The 19,918-nt window shown below is 48.1% G+C and overlaps 1 protein-coding gene and 1 long non-coding RNA gene across 5 annotated transcripts in view; one reads left to right on the forward strand and one right to left on the reverse strand.

Moving 5' to 3' along the window:
• The first annotated feature begins 338 nt into the window (after window positions 1-338).
• LOC135011495 (retinol dehydrogenase 7-like) overlaps window positions 339-19,918 on the forward strand; it is a 164,382-nt gene continuing 144,802 nt past the window's right edge. Inside the window, exons 1-2 of one of the 3 annotated variants that reach the window (XM_063952468.1) lie at window positions 339-411; window positions 12,969-13,303. In XM_063952468.1, the coding sequence (XP_063808538.1) occupies window positions 12,991-13,303 (313 nt within the window). In that variant the 5' untranslated portion in view covers window positions 339-411; window positions 12,969-12,990. Of the gene's footprint in view, window positions 412-4,075; window positions 4,189-12,968; window positions 13,304-19,918 lie in introns of those variants that run through there. The other 2 variants (XM_063952466.1, XM_063952467.1) reach the window with 2 other exon arrangements.
• LOC135011556 (uncharacterized) overlaps window positions 14,100-19,918 on the reverse strand; it is a 295,015-nt gene continuing 289,196 nt past the window's right edge. For both annotated transcript variants that reach the window (XR_010210638.1, XR_010210632.1), the window contains exon 3: window positions 14,100-14,706. This is a non-coding gene — a long non-coding RNA (uncharacterized LOC135011556). The remainder of the gene's footprint in view (window positions 14,707-19,918) is intronic.

Raw genomic sequence — 19,918 nt, forward strand, 5'->3', positions numbered from 1 at the left:
AAATAAACTGGTTTTGGCACCAATTGATGGACCAATCACATTATCTACAGTTCCACCCCCAGGGGAGCCCTGACAATTTTGTCAGTCCCAGACCCCACAATTTCTGACGGCAGCCCTGCTTGGAGAGGCATTAGCATGTACTGTACATGTACGAAAAACTAAATAGATTTATAATGCAATCACCCACAAAGGAAGCATAACACATAAAAAAATAAAATGACGCTTGAAACATTTATTGCCTGGTAGAGCAGCTCTGGTATGTTTATCTGATTTTGGCTGTGCAGTGTTTTATTCTCCTCCCTTTCTTGTTCACAATTACTGCTCTGTTTATTTTGGAGATCACTCTCTCTTGCACTGTGGTGAATGTGGACTGTGCTACTTGAAATCTACTAAATATATTCTGGATCAGAGGTAAGTTCTACACAACACAGTTTATACTGAAGAGCTAATAGCTACTATAGACGTTGCAGTTGGGGCTTCAATATATCACAATTTTACAAGGATAATTCCATGATTCCTATTTGAACTTTTTTCTATTGTAAAACTTAAGTTACTGGAATCCCCATAATTAAACAGTAGTCTTAGTTAAAAGCAATTTTAAACATCGTCGCTCCTTCCCCTAAATTAGCATAATATTGGGACTTCTACAGATGTGACCTTGTACATCATTGCTGCAATCGCGCCAAACAGCCCCTCTCAGCGTGCAGGTTCCTTGTGACTCTGCTAGCATTGACCAACTTTTTTACATCTGTTTTTTTTTTTATCACAATGCGATACACCAGGAGACTGTGCCTATTAATTGGATATGTGACAGTTGTATTTGTGTGCGCAACTGAGTCTCTGAATCTGTATACAAAGCTCGACAATGTAGCAGCTGCAGATTTTTTCCAATACAAGTTCCGTTGCGCTCCATGGGGGTAATTCCAAGTTGATCGCAAATGTGAGAGGTGCGGCTGCGGTGTGGTGGTGCCTGCTGCCGTGCAGGTGTAACTTCGGTACTCACCAGGCGCCGCTCTCTCTCACCTTCAGGTACCGGAACCTTCAACGGACCTGGCAATCGGATCCGGACACGGCGATTCCCTCTCGGAGCTGACCGACGACCGAGCTGAGGAGAGAATAGTTTACCTTAAAGGGGGTATCGACCCTTCTTCCACTGGAAGAGGGGATAACCCAGGGGTGACCGCGACCTTCACCGGTTGGGTGAAAGGTCATCACCGGCACAAAGCCTCAGCCACCCAGATTTCACACACTCGCGCTCTCGCACGTAGTGTGATGAAAAGGATTCTCACGTCCGTGAGCAATCCCGACTCCGGCGCTCGGGGACAGACAAGGGACAAACATACACGGATGCTACTCACCGTCACAAGTCTTGCACTCCGATCTTCTCCACTTACAGGTCCCTGTAAGGAGGCAAAGAGAAACAGCCGTGCAGGGCCAAGAACTACCCTAGTGTGCGTCCGCTACACTAGCTACATAAACAGAGCCCTCAAACTAGCTCGTGTGAGTGGTGCAACACAACTATGCACAACTTAAACAAACAGACACTTTGCCCTGCACGGTAACAACATACATCACAATATCGGAATACAAGATCACACGGTGCTGTCCCTTTAAATCCCTACCTCTGGAAAGGGGGTGGGCGCCGCACGGCCTACCCACCTCCTGTACCTTCCCTTATGTGGGCCCCAGGCCTGCCTACCTAAATACCTCAGGGTGGCCTGGGCCTAGCGCCCAGTGCCACCTGTACTCACCACGGGGGTCTTATTCACTGGGCCTAGCGCCCCCTAGCTGCACACAGGCCGGAGGCCTGATTTCACCCACGGGCCTAGCGCCCGCCTAACCTGTCACATGCGGGGTGACCTGGGCCTAGTACCCAGCGTCACCTTTAGATATCCCTAGCTGGCCAAAATACCCTAGGGCCTAATGCCCTCTAATGCCCCACAGGCCTATTGCCTGATATGCCCCCGGGCCTAGTGCCCGCCTAACTGGTGCCACAGGGAGAGGGTGGCTTGGGCCTAATGCCCAAACCACCTAATCAAATAATGGCCCCCAATCTCCTATCTGCGCCCAGGCCTAGTGCCCGAATTGTGCCCTCGGGCCTAATGCCCGTCCCTGGTGGTCGAGGGAGGAAAAGGGGAGGGGGTGAGGGTAGCCTCACTGAGGCCTCACCTGACCCAGGGATCTCCGGTGCCCTCTTCTGCCGCTGACCCGTCCTGGCCAGCGGCGCCGCCTCCGCTCTTCTGCGTCCAGCCGTCGCTGGACATCTTCTTCCTGCAGGCCGACGTCTTCTGGCCTCTTCAGCGGCCACCGGAGCTCCCCAGCGCTCTTCCGCGCGCCCGACCTCTTCACCGCGTCTCTCTCCTGCTTCCCGCTCTTCGGCGCGGCCTCCACACTTCTCTTCCTCCGCCCGGCGTCTGACGTCAGACGCTGGGGGCGGGGCATGTGACGCGGCGAGCACCGATTGACTCGCCGTACCCCTCTGTGATTGGCCGGCGCCCCGCGAGCCGCGATTGGCTCGCTGGAGGCGCCGGATTCAAAAAGCAGCGGGCGGCGCTTCTGATTGGCGGCCAGAGCGGCGCCAAGTTTAAAGCGCCGCCGCGCCGCTCCCCGCCGCTGACAGCCTGGTGCAGGGAAACATCCGATCCCTGCACCAGACACCCGCTGCCACGCACTGACAGGCGCTGGGGACAGACAAGCTGCCCCAGCGCTGCCCACAGCCAGCACCGCTGATGTGCCCACAGGGCACATCTCTACACGCAGCAGGAAATTTTTTAGCAGTTGGGCAAAACCATGTGCACTGCAGGGGAGGCAGATTTAACATGTGCAGAGAGAGTTAGATTTGGGTGTGGTGTGTTCAAACTGAAATCTAAATTGCAGTGTAAAAATAAAGCAGCCAGTATTTACCCTGCACAGAAATAAAATAACACACACAAATCTAACTCTTTCTGCACATCTTATATCTGCCTCCCCTGCAGTGCACATGGTTTTGCCCAACTGCTAAAACATTTCTTGCTGCGATCAACTTGGAATTACCCCCCATATACAGACTCAGTCACACACAATATGCAAGTGTTGCTATCAAATTAATCAACACAGTGTCCTGGTGCACTGTAGTTGCATTGCATTGTGAGGAAAATGCAAAAAAAGGACACCCATCACTAGCAAAGTTACATGGAACCTTGCGGCTTACTCGCACCAGGCATCTCATGCTGCGTGGCGTATTAGGAATAGATGCATGAGGACACATCTGAAGTTTGGAAAATATCACCTCCTCCCTATTGGTAATGTTTTTTTCCGCCAGTGTTGACAACATGGTACTGTAATTTAAACAGCACTGACACAAGTATTGTACTCAGAGGTATCACCGGGTGTGGTGACACCAGGTGCATGCTCGCTGCAAAAGGGGGCATGGCCATAAAGGGGTGTGGTCTCACAGGATCATCACTCCGGGAGGCGTGCTTGCGGCAAAAGGGGATGTGGCCATACATGAAGGGGATAGTCACTCCGGGGGCGCACCCAGCATCTCCAGAGATGCCGGGCTGTACTGGGCTGCGACCGAAGACTGCTTCCCAGCGCTGACGGCTCCTCTTCTATGACAGGAGCCGGGTGCCGCAGCAGACTGTCACACTGCAGCACCTGGCTCCTGTCACTGTGGAGGAGCCAACATTTTGGTGTCACCCCTTCCAGGCGTCGCACACCCCGCACCTGCCTTATGACGCCACTGATTGTACTGTAGTATAAGTAATTTGATGCTGAATCATTTATATTTTTCTAAGTTGATGTAGACATTTCTGTATGATAAATCAAAAACATGTAAAATTAGTTGTTTACTTAGTGTACTTGTGAAAGATATTTTCATGAGTTTGTTCGAACTATCCCTCTCTTTTAGATGTCATAGGTTTGTCACAGAGACTGCTTAGAATCCAGTTGGTTTAGTTAATTAGCATCTCAAAAGATGTAGCTACCTTACACTCTCTTACTATGGTGGGATATTGTACATGGACAGGAAGTATGATTTGGCAGGAAACAGACAGAATTAACAAATTAGCACAAGCCATTGTCTACCTGAACCAGTGCATTCTGGGTAGAGCTATATAAGCCATAACCATGCTATGCTCTCTCTCTTTGAACACTACACCTGGGCCACTCCACTCTGCACACCTTGCCTGGACTTCTACACACTGTAAGGTCTGTTCATCATAATCCTGCAATCTATTCACCGCTCTGTACCCTATTTGCAATACAATGTATACTCCTGTCTACTCTATCTCTTTGCCAATTAACTTGCACCTACTGTACATACAGACCATACTTGCCTACCTGACCCTCTCCATGAGGGAGAAAATGCTCTGTTCCTGTACTTTCCTGGTAATGTATGATTGCCATCACTTGTGGGTGAAACACCTTTCTTATCAATTAACTAGCTCACCACAGGTGATGGCAATCATACATTACCAGGAAAGTCCAGGAACAGAGCATTTTCTCCCTCATGGAGAGGGTCAGGTAGGCAAATATGATACAGACTCCCTTCAAACCTGCTTACACATCTCTCATGTGTACAGCATACACCCACACACACAAACTACATGAATTAAATATCCATACCTTATACATAAACACTTCAGCAAACCTGATTACACATCTCTCATGGGCACAGTGGCACGCCACGCTATTTATTCACCCCAAGAGGGAAAATAGTTGTCGGGATCCCAGCAGTCGGGATCCGGGCCCGGTGTGCTGAGCGCAGGGATCCTGACAGCCACCCCTCTCATATGTATAGTAGACACACACGCAAATACACACAAATTCCCCCAAGTGTTTCTTTCAGATAGACTGTATTTCCCGATGTATCAATCTAAAGATTAGTCGAGTACATGATTGAAACATCTATACCTTATACATAAACACTTCAGCAAACCTGCTTACACTACTCAGCAGACACACACACACACACACACACACACACACACACACACACACACACACACACACACACACACTAAACACATAAACCCAGTTGTCGGACTGGCCCACAGGGGTACCAGGGAAACCTCCGGTAGGCCCCACTCCTTCCTCTAGGGATCAGGTTCCAGACTATGCACTTGTATTATACATGGTAGATATGTTGCATTACACTGCACTAAACTGTTGTGTATTTCAAGCCTCTGTGGAGGCTGGCCACACCCCCTTTGTAGGCTGGCCACAACCCTAAGTATGGGCCCCTATAACTGCATCCCCCCGGTGGGCCCTTCATGCCCCAGTCCGACACTGCATAAACCACAGAGCCACATGCTCTCCATACCACATGTTAAATACCCTCCAACTGTACCTTTTTAATAGGTACAGTACATTTTTGTTACGGTCTGTACCAATTTTTGGCTCTCCAAACCTATTAAAAGTATAGGAAAATGCGCATGGGCACACCCCCTTTACCCGTGGCCATGCCCCCTTTTATAATTTGTACCAATTTTTATGTGTAAAATGTTGGAGGGTATGTTAGTGGCCATCTTTCTTTCCATACCACATGTTAGCTGCCATCTTTCTCTCTATTCATACACACTCAGGCATGTTTACACTCTCTCTGTCTGTGTGTGTGTATGTATGTATGTATGTATGTATGTGTATATATATATATATATATATATATATATATATATATATATATATACTATTTCTATCCTTTATGCATACACACAGTAACACAAGTGCCTCTGAATTTAAATACACAAATGAGGATTAATGAAATACAAAGTTAATTTAGGAAATTACATTATAAAGTTTGAACTGGAAACTCGCTTCTGAAGTAGCTTAGAAATCTCCTATATCACAGGTTCTCAAACTCGGTCCTCAGGACCCCACACAGTGCATGTTTTGCAGGTCTCTTCACAGAATCACAAGTGAAATAATTAGCTCCACCTGTGGACCTTTTAAAATGTGTGAGTGAGTAATTAATACACCTGTGCACTTGCTGGGTTACCTGCAAAACATGCACTGTGCGGGGTCCTGAGGACCGAGTTTGAGAACCACTGTCCTATATAATAGCCCAGATCTGTGCCTGTGTGTCTAACACTGGGCATGGCTAGGAGCTCTCGTTGGGTTAGCAGCAGGTCTATCACACCCAGTCCACAGCTGATTGGGCGAGAAACACCCTCCCACACAGGTTACATCCAATGGGAGGCTCTGCCCTTTGGCTACTGTTTGTTCCCAGATTAGGATTAACAATGGGGCTGATGGAGCTGCAGCTCCAGGCCCACACCCCAAAATAGGCCCACTGCATCGGCAGCAACATACCCTCCAACAATTTATGCATAAAAACCGGGACAAATTCGAAAAGGAGGCATGGCCATGGGTAAAGTGGTGTGGCCACCCCCTTTTTTGCCAAAAATCGGTACAGACCATAAAAAAGGTACTGTACTTGCCAAAAAGGTACAGTTGGAGGGTATGCCACTGCGTCTGCAGCAAGTCTCTGCACTGTAAATAGGGGAAAAAAAACCTTTTACTGCAGCATCCTATATCCTGCTGCCAGTCCGCCTTCCCCTTCCGCCATCAACAATCCCCACTCCCTAGCTGCAGTGCAGGTGGAACAAAAGCTGCTGCGGCCACCGGCATAGATGTGGATGAAAGTGGCGCAGTGGAAGGCTTTCATAGCCCTCCCTGCACCGCATACTCTCTGAGCCCCGTTGCCTCCTCTGCACGTGATGTCACAGACGTGCCTCCCCGCCACAGCCACGCCCAGATCCCCAGAAGCCCTGACTCCGCACCACACCACCTGAGCTGCTGGCCTGGAAGCCCCGAGATGGCTAATGTAACAGATATTGCAGAGGACGCTGAATCAATGTGACAGTGCTGTGCAGTGCAGTGGGTGTGCAGTGTCACTGACTCTGCACAGCACTCTCACCTTTTACATTGATTCAGTGAGTCAGTCAGTTCTGCCAGCCAGTCACTATTGTTAGCACCGGTGTCCCAACGCACCGCATTACAGGGAAGTAGATGCACTTAATAAACTACAGCTCCCAGCAGCCCTTAGCGCCGAAGCATTCCGGCCCTTAGGGCTGCTGGGAGCTGTAGTTTGAGTGCATCTTCTTCCCTGTATTGCAGCGCGTTGGGACACCATCGCTAACAATAGTGACTGGCTGCTTGGCTGCTGTGCAAGTCTCCAGGAGAGCCACTGCCAAAGGGAGGACAGCAGCTTAGCTGCTTCCAGGAGGAGAAGCAGGAAAAACATTTCCTGCCCCTCCCCCACTCGCGGTACCTACGGGCCCCATCTGCGGCACCCCACACACCCCCTCCAGCACCTGCAGTGGCTCCAGACCCCCTCCTCCACCCACAGCACCCCTGCACCTGACCCTCCCCCACCCGTGGTGGCTCCAGACCCCCAGCCACGCACCCTCCCCCACCCACGGCACCAGCGCACCAGGCCCTCCCCCACCCACGGCACTAGCGCACCAGGCCCTCCCCCACCCGCGGCACCCCTGTGTCCGTGTATCTCCCACACCCGCCACTCCCCCAACCACAGCACCTACTAGGTGATTCATCAGGCCCTGTGTGCGCTGTTCACGCCGTTGCAAGGGGCTTCGACCCCTTAACCATTGCACGCCCTTTGTCCGTGCAATATTTAACCAACAAACAACTGGCACATTCACATTAAAATAATGCTTTTAATAACCCATATAAAACATTCAGGTATACAATATTTCTTATTGGATATAATTAAAATATATAATTCATACCATATTGCTATCTTGTGTTGCCAGCCAGAGAATATTACACATTCCTAACTATATATAATAGCATGCAGCTAAACACTTAACCTGAGTAATCTCATACAACCCTATTGTCACAATTGTAACCTTTTTTGGAAGCCCGTTACAATAGTAGCTGATGTTTATAATTTGGTGCCTGTATAGCTATTTAACAAGCCTCCTTTTATATTTCAAGTGGCAGTTCTTTGAGTGCACAATTTATAAAGCAGTCTCTGCACGGAGTTTCCCCGTATACTTAAACTGGTATTAGATGTTATTTCCAGCTTTATAGTTATTCAAAGTCCCCGCTCATCAGAGCCATAGGATTGTTCATCTACGTGTTAATTTACAGCTTTACACGTGCTTAAATACCTCTCCTGGCTGTCGCTTCAAAAACTAGCCTTATCCGGAGTCCACCGTATGATGGATAGCAGGTAAGATGTCCAATCCTTTGCATGTAAGGTAGCTGCCTGTGGCCGGCCGGCCGGCACTTACTTGGTATATCCAATACTCCTTGCAGTAGTTATGACAAATGCGTTTCTCCGCTTAGAGTTGCGGCCGGCCAGAGGCAGCTACCTTACATGCAAAGGATTGGACATCTTACCTTACACTTATATACCTCTCCTGCTATTTAAATTATAGGCCCTACACACATGCCGATTTGTTTGAAAGACATGAACGATCTCGTTCATAAATGAACGAGAACTCGTTCATATCTTTCAGTGTGGAGGCTCCAGCGATGAACAATGCACGGCCCCCGCGCTCGTTCATCGCTGGTACCCCGTCGGCTGTGCATGCAGGCCAGTATGGACGATCTCGTCCATATTTGCCTGCACTTCAATGGAGCCGCGTGACGGGGGGAGTGACAAAACTTCACTGCCCCCCCGCTGCCGGGTCGCCCGTCGGCCGGGTCGGCCGTCGGGCACCTCGGTGGCGGATCGGCATGTCTGTAAGGCCCATTAGACATTTTATGTCAGTGAATGCATAACACTACTGCAATTATTTAGAATTATTTGAGATATTACTTTACACCAATTGCTGTGAGATATCCACTAACAATATATCTGAAACTTGTATGTGGATTTAAGCCAGGCATGTCCAAACTGCGGCCCTCCAGCTGTTGTGAAACTACATATCCCAGCATGCCCTGACAGAGTTTGCTGCAGAGAATGCTAAAGCTGTGTCAGGGCATGCTGGGAGGTGTAGTTTCTCAACAGCTGGAGGGCCGCAGTTTGGACATGCCTGATTTAAGCAATAACTCTCTGCCTTTGAAAACCACACGGTTTAGAAAGCGTTGTCATTGACACCTCTCTTGATCAAAGGCACATTTAAGCAAGTTTTTTTTAATTGTCTCATTTGATGAATATATGCTATTAACTGCATGATACCGCTATCTTGTTATTTTTTCCTGGTTGCTGTGACATATTTATAAGCAAGACCTGTGTGTATTCAAGCTATAGCCATATACCTTGTAAACAGCATAAGTCAGTGATACCTGATTCAATCAATATAAATTATTGACATCTGCTTCTGTCTAGGAAACACTGGCTAGATTTGTGTACATTTTTTTGACCTAAAGGAAAGGGGATACAATTGTTGCCAACTAGCCCTGTTACAATTAATGTCTTTCACACAGTAAATATATGTCAAAGCTGGCTACTCACATGGATTTACTTTCAACTATTCCAATTGTTGTAGTTGAATACTTTTACATCTCCTAAGCCGTTTTTAGTGACTGCTGCCATACAACCAGTGTAACTCTGGCAGGTTTATTATTGACTGGTATTACATATTCCATTTAGGATTTCATTCTAACAATGGTGGTCATTCCGAGTTGTTCGCTCGTTGCCGATTTTCGCTATGCTGCTATTTGTTGCTAAATGCGCATGGTACGCAGCGCGCATGTGCTTAGTTATTTAACTAAAAATGTAGCAGTTTTGCTGGTGTACGTGCAACGCTTTTCAGTCGCACTGCTGATCGGTGAGTGATTGACAGGAAAGGGGCGTTTCTGGGTGGTAACTGAGCGTTTTCTGGGAGTGTGTTAAAAAACGCAGGCGTGTCAGGGAAAAACGCGGGAGTGTCTGGAGAAACGGGGGAGTGGCTTGCCGAACGCAGGGCGTATTTGTGACGTCAAACCAGGAACTAAACGGACTGAGCTGATCACAGTCTAGGAGTAGGTCTGGAGCTACTCAGAAACTGCAAGGAATTATTTAGTAGCAATTCTGCTAACCTTTCGTTCGCTATTCTGCTAAGCTAAGATACACTCCCAGAGGGCGGCAGCCTAGCGTTTGCAATGCTGCTAAAAGCAGCTAGCGAGCAAACAACTCGGAATGAAGGCCAATGGGCCTAATTCTGAGTTGATCGCAGCAGCGAATTTGTTAGCAGTTGGGCAAAACCATATGCACTGCAGGGGGGCAGATATAACATGTACAGAGAGAGAGAGTTAGATTTTGGTTGGGTGTATTCAAACTGAAATCTAAATTGCAGTGTAAAAATAAAGCAGCCAGTATTTATCCTGCACAGAAACTAAATAACCCACCCAAATCTAACTCTCTCTGCAAATGTTATATCTGCCCCTCCTGCAGTGCACATGGTTTTGCCCAATTGCTATCAAAAATCCTGCTGCGATCAACTTGGAATTACCCCCATGGTTTTGCCCAATTGCTAACAAACTTGCTGCGGCGATCAACTCAGAATTACCCCCAATACCTACAATTTAGCAAAAAGCTCTGCCGGAGATTACACTGTCCACAATTTGATGGAAATTTAAAGATGATATTTTCGCATTTGAAGCTAACCTATATCCTGTATCTACAGAATAAGTATTTATACTGCTATGGAACTGTGAGTTAAATTATTACTTGCTCATACAAGTGAATATATAGCAATAAGAATATTCTTATATATTTTTTATTTTTAACGTCAGTGTGTAATTGTCATAATATTTTATATATAATCAAATAAAAGTTATGTTTTAATTAACTAATTTTTCACAATACAACAAAAGAGTGCACCACCAAGAAAGCCTTCTTAGAGCAGGTTTCTTTCATCACCTGCTCACTCGAGAACCTTTAACTAAAAATGAGCATGGCCTCGCAGGAAAAGACTACCTTAACACCCCAGTTTTTGACCCTGCAACAAAAAACCTCGGCCACCACAGGAATAAAAAATAATTCCACCATATTAAGCCCCACACAGTAATGCCCCTTGAACTATATTATGCCATACACCGCAATGCCCGTGATACATTATGCCATACAGTAAAGCTTCTAATTACTTTTAAAATTACCTGCTCATTGCCAGCTGTTTCACGTGCTGGGTGTCATGTTTGTTGTCAGTGGTTTCATGCGCTAGGTGTCACGCTCATTGCAAGGGGTGGTCTTCAGTATGCCGGCTGTCGGGATCCCGGCGCACAGTATACCAGCGCTGGAATCCCGACAGCCGGCATACCGACACTTTATCTCCCTCTTGGGGGTCCATGGACCCCCCTGGAGGGAGAATAAATAGCGTGGTGTCCGTAGCATGCCACTGTGCCTGCAGCGTGGTGAGCGCAGCGAGCCCACAAGGGGCTTATTTGCGCTCGCCACACTGTCTGTATGCCGGCGGTCGGGATTCCGGTGCCAATATGCTGGTCGCCGGGAGCCTGGCTGCCGGCATACAATACTACACCCCATTGCAAGGGGTATCATGTTCTGGATGTCATGCATGTTGCCAGGGGTATCATGCACTGGGTGCCACGCTCGTTGCCAGGGGTATCATGTGCTGGGTGTCATGCTTGTTGCCAGGGGTTTTATGCTCTGCACTGATATAACGCTCTCCCTCCTCTTCCAGAGGGTATCCGGACTCCAGGTCGACAACAAACTGGTCGACACACCTTAGGTCGACATGGACAAAAGGTCGACAGAAACAAGGTCGATATGGAAAAAGGTCGACATGAGTTTTTTTCACAATTTCTTTCTTTTTTGGAACTTTTTCATACTTAACGATCCATGTGGACTACGATTGGAACGGTAATCTGTGCCGAGCGAAGGCACCATGCCAGAAGCATGGCGAGCGAAGCGAGCCATGCGAGGGGACGCGGTGCACTAATTGGGGTTCCTGGTCACTCTACGAAGAAAACGACACCAAAAAAACATAAAAAAACTCACGTCGACCTTTTTCCATGTCGACCTTGTTCCTGTCGACATTTTGTCCATGACTACCTTTTGTCCATGTCGACCTAAGGTGTGTCGACCAATTGGCGTCGACCTAATGTGTGTTGACCTTTTTGTTGTCGACCTGGAGTCCCAGACCCTTCCAGAGTACTCCACCCAGGGGATGGAGTTTCGGGGAATGACACGGTTGCATCGTGATGCCACGATGCAACCGCGTCATTCTGTGAAACTCTGCCCACCAAGCAGAGTACTTGGGAAAAGGAGGGGGAGCGATAAGGGGACAAAGTGCCGCGGCGGGCGCCCTGTGCGATTGCACGGCTCGTCCGCCCCAAGAAATGGCACTGCTGAAACGGGTAAGTATAATTCATGTGTGCAGGGTGTGTGGTATGGCCTGCACTGGACCCAAGGTCCCGTATGCATGGCACACCCTCTACCTGTTATAAATATCACACATAACTCCACTTGTTTTGCTGAAGTCAATGAAAATTGTTGACAATACAAAGCTGGCAAATCCTAAGGGCTTCCCCATGCGAATGGAGACATGCGGTGTGATAAAAGGTAAGCAGCCCTTGACCTTTTCATGATAACTAATGGATCCAATGAGGTTTTGAGCTTTTGAGAAGTGTCGCACTACAGTATAAACAAATATAATATGCACAAGTAAATAATGTCACAATCAGCACAGACCAATATGAAAGTTCACTTAATTCTTACATTATTCACGCAGAAAACAAGCATACAAAAGAAATGAGTACAACAGACACCTATAATACTAAGATATTTCACAATAAAGCGCCTAAACAAATTAATGGTAAATAAAATACCTGTTAAGATTTCAGTCCCAATATAAAATATAACCATAGAATTCTGAAATCAATCAGTAATAAGAACATCCGATAATATTGCCAATTGAACAAAAAGTCCTGCATGGCCTGGTATTATTCTGGTTCTGGAAAGATTCTGCTCTGATGTGAACTTGTATCCCATTTTATTTCTTTTCATTTTCTAACTCTGCAATATGATATGTATAAAGAAAGATTCTGAAAAGATAAATTAAAAATTCATGTTACAGGAAAGAATCTGAATTCTTCATCATGTGGCTTCCTGTGCTGGTGGTGTTGGCCCTCATCCTCCTGTACAGATGGTACAGACAGAGTCAGATACTGGAGAATCTCTCAGATAAATATGTCTTCATTACCGGATGTGACTCAGGATTTGGGAATCTGTTGGCAAAGCAGCTGGACAGACGTGGAATGAAGGTTCTGGCTGCCTGTCTGACAGAGAAAGGAGCTGAGAACCTGAAGAAGGAGACCTCCAGCAGGCTGCAGACTGTAATGCTGGATGTTACTGACAGCAAAAGTGTGAGCTCTGCTGCCAATTGGGTATCAATCACTGTTGGAAATGCAGGTGATTATGATTATCAACTTAGTATATAGTAAAAAATGCAAATGTAATATTTTTTTTCAGGTGTTTATATATTGTAAATATCAGATATAATGTATTTCTCTCTAATTTGGTACTGCTTTATGAAATTACATTGACCTCTTTTTAACTCAAAAATCTGCTATCTGAAGAAACTCTGTAAATGGGTCAGTTTCAGAACCAGCAACGGTGCAGCTGGTTAATTGCAGCATGGCCCGCAGCTATAAAGGGTCATTCAGCCATCAGCATTATAATTAGAAATGAACATTCCGAGGCGGGATCAGAGTCCAGCTTGGGTTTTCACGCCTGATTCAGGTCCCAAAACAAGGGAAAACATCATCCTCCCACTGTTGAATTCTAACGGTTTTTGAATTCTATAAAGGTTCCGGGTGATCTCGCTCTGATCTTCACTCCAGCTGTGGAGCTTGTATTGAGCAGATGTGTCCATTCTGGTTATGTACAGGGGTGCTGAAAACTCTGGCCCGCGGGCCGTATAAAGCCCGCAAAGCAGTTTGTTTCCGTTTGTGTGTCAGTGAGACACGCCGCCGCTCAGTCCAGCGGCGGCGTGTCTCAGCTGTCAGGGCAGGGAGGAGAGCGCAGCTATAGGTCTGGCGGCAGCGGCGGGCAGGATGTCAAACCAGCAGCCGGTTCGTGAGCCTATCAGAGCTCGTGGACCGGCAGCCAATCAGGAGTCGCCACTGCCAGTCCGCAAGCTCTGATTGGCTCACGAACCGGCAGCTGGTTTGAGATCCTACATGCTGCCGCCGCCCGACATAGCCGCGCTCTCCTCCCTGCCTTGACAGCTGAGACACGCCGCAGCCGGACGGAGCAGCAGCAGCGGTGAGCAGCACAGTGGTGTGGGGGGACATGTGTGGGGGCATTTGTGTATCTGGCACTGTGGGGGCATTTGTGTATCTGGCACTGTGGGGGCATTTGTATATCTAGCACTGTGGGGGCATTTATGTATCTGGCACTGTGGGGGCATATGTGGATCACGTCCCATATTAATTGGCCACATCCATTTTTTGCTGCGCGCGCCTTCGGTGCGCGCACTCTACCTCTAAGGGGCATAACTACTGGGGGCATAACTACTGGGGGGGGGTAATTTTTAAGTTGATAATTTTTCTATGGCCCCCGAAGGATTTTATAAATACCCAAATGCCCGTTGGTAGAAAAAAGGTTCCCCACCCCTGATCTAGGGCCTGGGGTTGCTGTGTCCGACCAGAGGCTGCTGTATCCGTCCATAAAGGGGCTGCCTATGTCTTCCAGGGGTGCTCTGTCCATCCATCAGGGGGCTGCTGTGTCCAGCAAGGGGCATCTGTGTCCATCCAGAGGTGCACAGTTAATCCAGGTGTGCTCTGTCAGTCCATCCAGTGGCTCTGCCCCGTCTAAAAAAAATTAAAATAAAAGCTAAAGATATAATTTAAAATGTTTTATATATATTTATGTGCTATGCCCCAGTGTACTATGCCAGTGGTTCTGTGTGCTGTGACACCCTGGGGTGCGCCAGGAACACTTGCAGGGGTGCCTTCGATTGGTGGTCCAGGAACAATTCAAATTGTTTATGGTCAATGTAATAGACAAAGCCAGTGCTAGTGGCTGCCAATCATAAAATATGTGGACATACAGAAGCAAATCTTGTCCCTCACCACACAATTAAACCTAAGGATAGCATATAAACACAATTTACTTAATCTAATATTTATTTCTAAATTTCTCAATGAAAAATTTTTGGCCTAGGGACGCTGTGGAAAAAAATTCTGACACTCCAGGGCGCCGTGATTCAGATAACTTTGGGAACCACTGTGCTATACTATTTTTTGGTGACACTGTCACACCGCAGTGTAATAATCATACACGTATTGTAAGACTATAGGTGGTACCCCAACTGTAGGTGATCCGTCCCCAGGGGTGCTTTGTCGCATATAAAATGGTACTCTGTCCATCCCCAGTGTGCTTTGTTGTACATAAAGGGGTTTTGTGTTGCCCATCAAGGGTCCGCTGTGTCCAATAAGGGTCTGCTGTGTCCGCCCAGGGCTGGTGTGTCAATCTAGGGGGGTTCTGTCGGTCCATCAAGGGGCTTGTGTCCTCCAGGGGTGCTCTGACAATCCATCAAGGTGCTACTGTGTCAAACAAGTGGTTGCTGTGCGCCACAGGAATGCTCTGTCAATCTAGGGGTGCTCTGTCAATCTAGGGGTGCTATACCCCAGTGTACTATACTATTATTTTTCTGTGACACTGCCGGTTTAGACAACAGTGTAATAATCATACACGTAAAGTGACACTGTGGGTGGTACCCTAACTGTAGGTGGTCCGCCCCTAGGAGTGCTTTTTTGTACATAAACGGGTGCTGTGTCCATCCCCAGGGGTGCATTGCTGTACATAATAAGAATTTACTCACCGGTAATTCTATTTCTCGTAGTCCGTAGTGGATGCTGGGAACTCCGTAAGGACCATGGGGAATAGCGGGCTCCGAAGGAGGCTCGGCACTCTAGAAAGATCTTAGACTACCTGGTGTGCACTGGCTCCTCCCACTATGACCCTCCTCCAAGCCTCAGTTAGGACACCGTGCCCGGACGAGCGTACACAATAAGGAAGGATTTTGAATCCCGGGTAAGACTCATACCAGCCACACCAATCACACCGTATAACTCGTGATATGAAACCCAGTTAACAGTATGAAACAACTGAGCCTCTCAACAGATGGCTCAACAATAACCCGATTTAGTTAACAATAACTATGTACAAGTATTGCAGATAAACCGCACTTGGGATGGGCGCCCAGCATCCACTACGGACTACGAGAAATAGAATTACCGGTGAGTAAATTCTTATTTTCTCTGACGTCCTAGTGGATGCTGGGAACTCCGTAAGGACCATGGGGATTATACCAAAGCTCCCAAACGGGCGGGAGAGTGCGGATGACTCTGCAACACCGAATGAGAGAACTCCAGGTCCTCCTCAGCCAGGGTATCAAATTTATATAATTTTGCAAACGTGTTTGCCCCTGACCAAGTAGCAGCTCGGCAAAGTTCTAAAGCCGAGACCCCTCGGGCAGCCGCCCAAGATGAGCCCACCTTCCTTGTGGAATGGGCATTGACAGATTTTTGGCTGTGGCAGGCCTGCCACAGAATGTGCAAGCTGAATTGTACTACAAATCCAACGAGCAATAGTCTGCGTAGAAGCAGGAGCACCCAGCTTGTTGGGTGCATATAGGATAAACAGCGAGTCAGATTTTCTGACTCCAGCCGTTCTGGAAACATATATTTTCAGGGCCCTGACAACATCTAGCAACTTGGAGTCCTCCAAGTCCCTAGTAGCCGCAGGTACCACAATAAGCTGGTTCAGTTGAAACGCTGACACCACCTTAGGGAGAAACTGGGGACGAGTCCGCAGCTCTGCCCTGTCCGAATGGACAATCAGATATGGGCTTTTGTGAGACAAAGCCGCCAATTCTGACACTCGCCTGGCCGAGGCCAGGGCCAACAGCATGGTCACTTTCCATGTGAGATATTTCAAATCCACAGATTTGAGCGGTTTAAACCAATGTGATTTGAGGAATCCCAGAACTACGTTGAGATCCCACAGTGCCACTGGAGGCACAAAAGGGGGTTGTATATGCAGTACTCCCTTGACAAACTTCTGGACTTCAGGAACTGAAGCCAATTCTTTCTGGAAGAAAATCGACAGGGCCGAAATTTGAACCTTAATGGACCCCAATTTGAGGCCCATAGACACTCCTGTTTGTAGGAAATGCAGGAATCGACCGAGTTGAAATTCCTCCGTGGGGGCCTTCTTGGCCTCACACCATGCAACATATTTTCGCCAAATGCGGTGATAATGTTGTGCGGTCACCTCCTTCCTGGCTCTGACCAGGGTAGGGATGACCTCTTCCGGAATGCCTTTTTCCCTTAGGATCCGGCGTTCAACCGCCATGCCGTCAAACGCAGCCGCGGTAAGTCTTGGAACAGACATGATCCTTGCTGAAGCAAGTCCCTTCTTAGTATCTCTTGAAGTTCCGGGTACCAAGTCCTTCTTGGCCAATCCGGAGCCACGAGTATAGTTCTTACTCCTCTCCGTCTTATAATTCTCAGTACCTTGGGTATGAGAGGCAGAGGAGGGAACACATACACCGACTGGTACACCCACGGTGTTACCAGAGCGTCCCAGCTATTGCCTGAGGGTCTCTTGACCTGGCGCAATACCTGTCCAGTTTTTTGTTCAGACGGGACGCCATCATGTCCACCTTTGGTCTTTCCCAACGGTTCACAATCATGTGGAAGACTTCCAGATGAAGTCCCCACTCTCCCGGGTGGAGGTCGTGCCTGCTGAGGAAGTCTGCTTCCCAGTTGTCCACTCCCGGAATGAACACCGCTGACAGTGTTATCACATGATTTTTCGCCCCGCGAAGAATCTTTGCTGCCATTTCCCTCCTGCTTCTTGTGCCGCCCTGTCTGTTTACGTGGGCGACTGCCGTGATGTTGTCCGACTGGATCAGCACCGGTTGACTTTGAAGCAGAGGTCTTCCTAGGCTCAGAGCATTGTAAATTGCCCTTAGCTCCAGTATATTTATGTGGAGAGAAGTCTCCAGACTTGACCACACTCCTTGGAAATTTCTTCCCTGTGTGACTGCTCCCCAGCCTCTCAGGCTGGCATCCGTGGTCACCAGGACCCAGTCCTGAATGCCGAATCTGCTGCCCTCTAGTAGATGAGCACTCTGCAGCCACCACAGAAGAGACACCCTTGTCCTTGGAGACAGGATTATCCGCTGATGCATCTGAAGATGCGATCCGGACCATTCGTCCAGCAGATCCCACTGAAAAATTCTTGCGTGAAATCTGCCGAATGGAATCGCTTCGTAAGAAGCCACCATTTTTCCCAGGACTCTTGTGCATTGATGCACTGACACTTGGCCTGGTTTTAGGAGGTTTCTGACTAGCTCGGATAACTCCCTGGCTTTCTCCTCCGGGAGAAACACCTTTTTCTGGACTGTGTCCAGAATCATCCCTAGGAACAGCAGACGTGTCGTCGGAATCAGCTGCGATTTTGGAATATTTAGAATCCACCCGTGCTGTCGTAGAACTACTTGAGATAGTGCTACTCCGACCTCCAACTGTTCTCTGGACCTTGCCCTTATCAGGAGATCGTCCAAGTAAGGGATAATTAAGACGCCTTTTCTTTGAAGAAGAATCATCATTTCGGCCATTACCTTGGTAAAGACCCGAGGTGCCGTGGACAATCCAAACGGCAGCGTCTGAAACTGATAGTGACAGTTCTGTACCACGAACCTGAGGTACCCTTGGTGAGAAGGGCAAATTGGGACATGGAGGTAAGCATCCTTGATGTCCAGGGACACCATATAGTCCCCTTCTTCCTGGTTCGCTATCACTGCTCTGAGTGACTCCATCTTGATTTGAACCTTTGTATGTAAGTGTTCAAAGATTTCAGATTTAGAATAGGTCTCACCGAGCCGTCTGGCTTCAGTACCACAAATAGTGTGGAATAATACCCCTTTCCTTGTTGTAGGAGGGGTACTTTGATTATCACCTGCTGGGAATACAGCTTGTGAATTGTTTCCAATACTGCCTCCCTGTCGGAGGGAGACGTTGGTAAAGCAGACTTCAGGAACCTGCGAGGGGGAGACGTCTCGAATTTCCAATCTGTACCCCTGGGATACTACTTGTAGGATCCAGGGGTCCACTTGCGAGTGAGCCCACTGCGTGCTGAAACTCTTGAGACGACCCCCCACCGCACCTGAGTCCGCTTGTACGGCCCCAGCGTCATGCTGAGGACTTGGCAGAAGCGGTGGAGGGCTTCTGTTCCTGGGAAGGGGCTGCCTGCTGCAGTCTTCTTCCCTTTCCTCTACCCCTGGGCAGATATGACTGGCCTTTTGCCCGCTTGCCCTTATGGGGACGAAAGGACTGAGGCTGAAAAGACAGTGTCTTTTTCTGCTGAGATGTGACTTGGGGTAAAAAAGGTGGATTTTCCAGCTGTTGCCGTGGCCACCAGGTCCGATGGACCGACCCCAAATAACTCCTCCCCTTTATACGGCAATACTTCCATGTGCCGTTTGGAATCTGCATCACCTGACCACTGTCGTGTCCATAAACATCTTCTGGCAGACATGGACATCGCACTTACTCTTGATGCCAGAGTGCAAATATCCCTCTGTGCATCTCGCATATATAGAAATGCATCCTTTAAATGCTCTATAGTCAATAAAATACTGTCCCTATCAAGGGTATCAATATTTTCAGTCAGGGAATCCGACCAAGCCACCCCAGCGCTGCACATCCAGGCTGAGGCGATCGCTGGTCGCAGTATAACACCAGTATGTGTGTATATACTTTTTTGGATATTTTCCAGCCTCCTATCAGCTGGCTCCTTGAGGGCGGCCGTATCTGGAGACGGTAACGCCACTTGTTTTGATAAGCGTGTGAGCGCCTTATCCACCCTAGGGGGTGTTTCCCAACGCGCCCTAACTTCTGGCGGGAAAGGGTATAACGCCAATAATTTTCTATCGGGGGAAACCCACGCATCATCACAAACTTCATTTAATTTATCTGATTCAGGAAAAACTACAGGTAGTTTTTTCACACC

This window comes from Pseudophryne corroboree, chromosome 2, assembly GCF_028390025.1.
Source record: "Pseudophryne corroboree isolate aPseCor3 chromosome 2, aPseCor3.hap2, whole genome shotgun sequence".
Lineage (NCBI taxonomy): Eukaryota > Metazoa > Chordata > Amphibia > Anura > Myobatrachidae > Pseudophryne > Pseudophryne corroboree.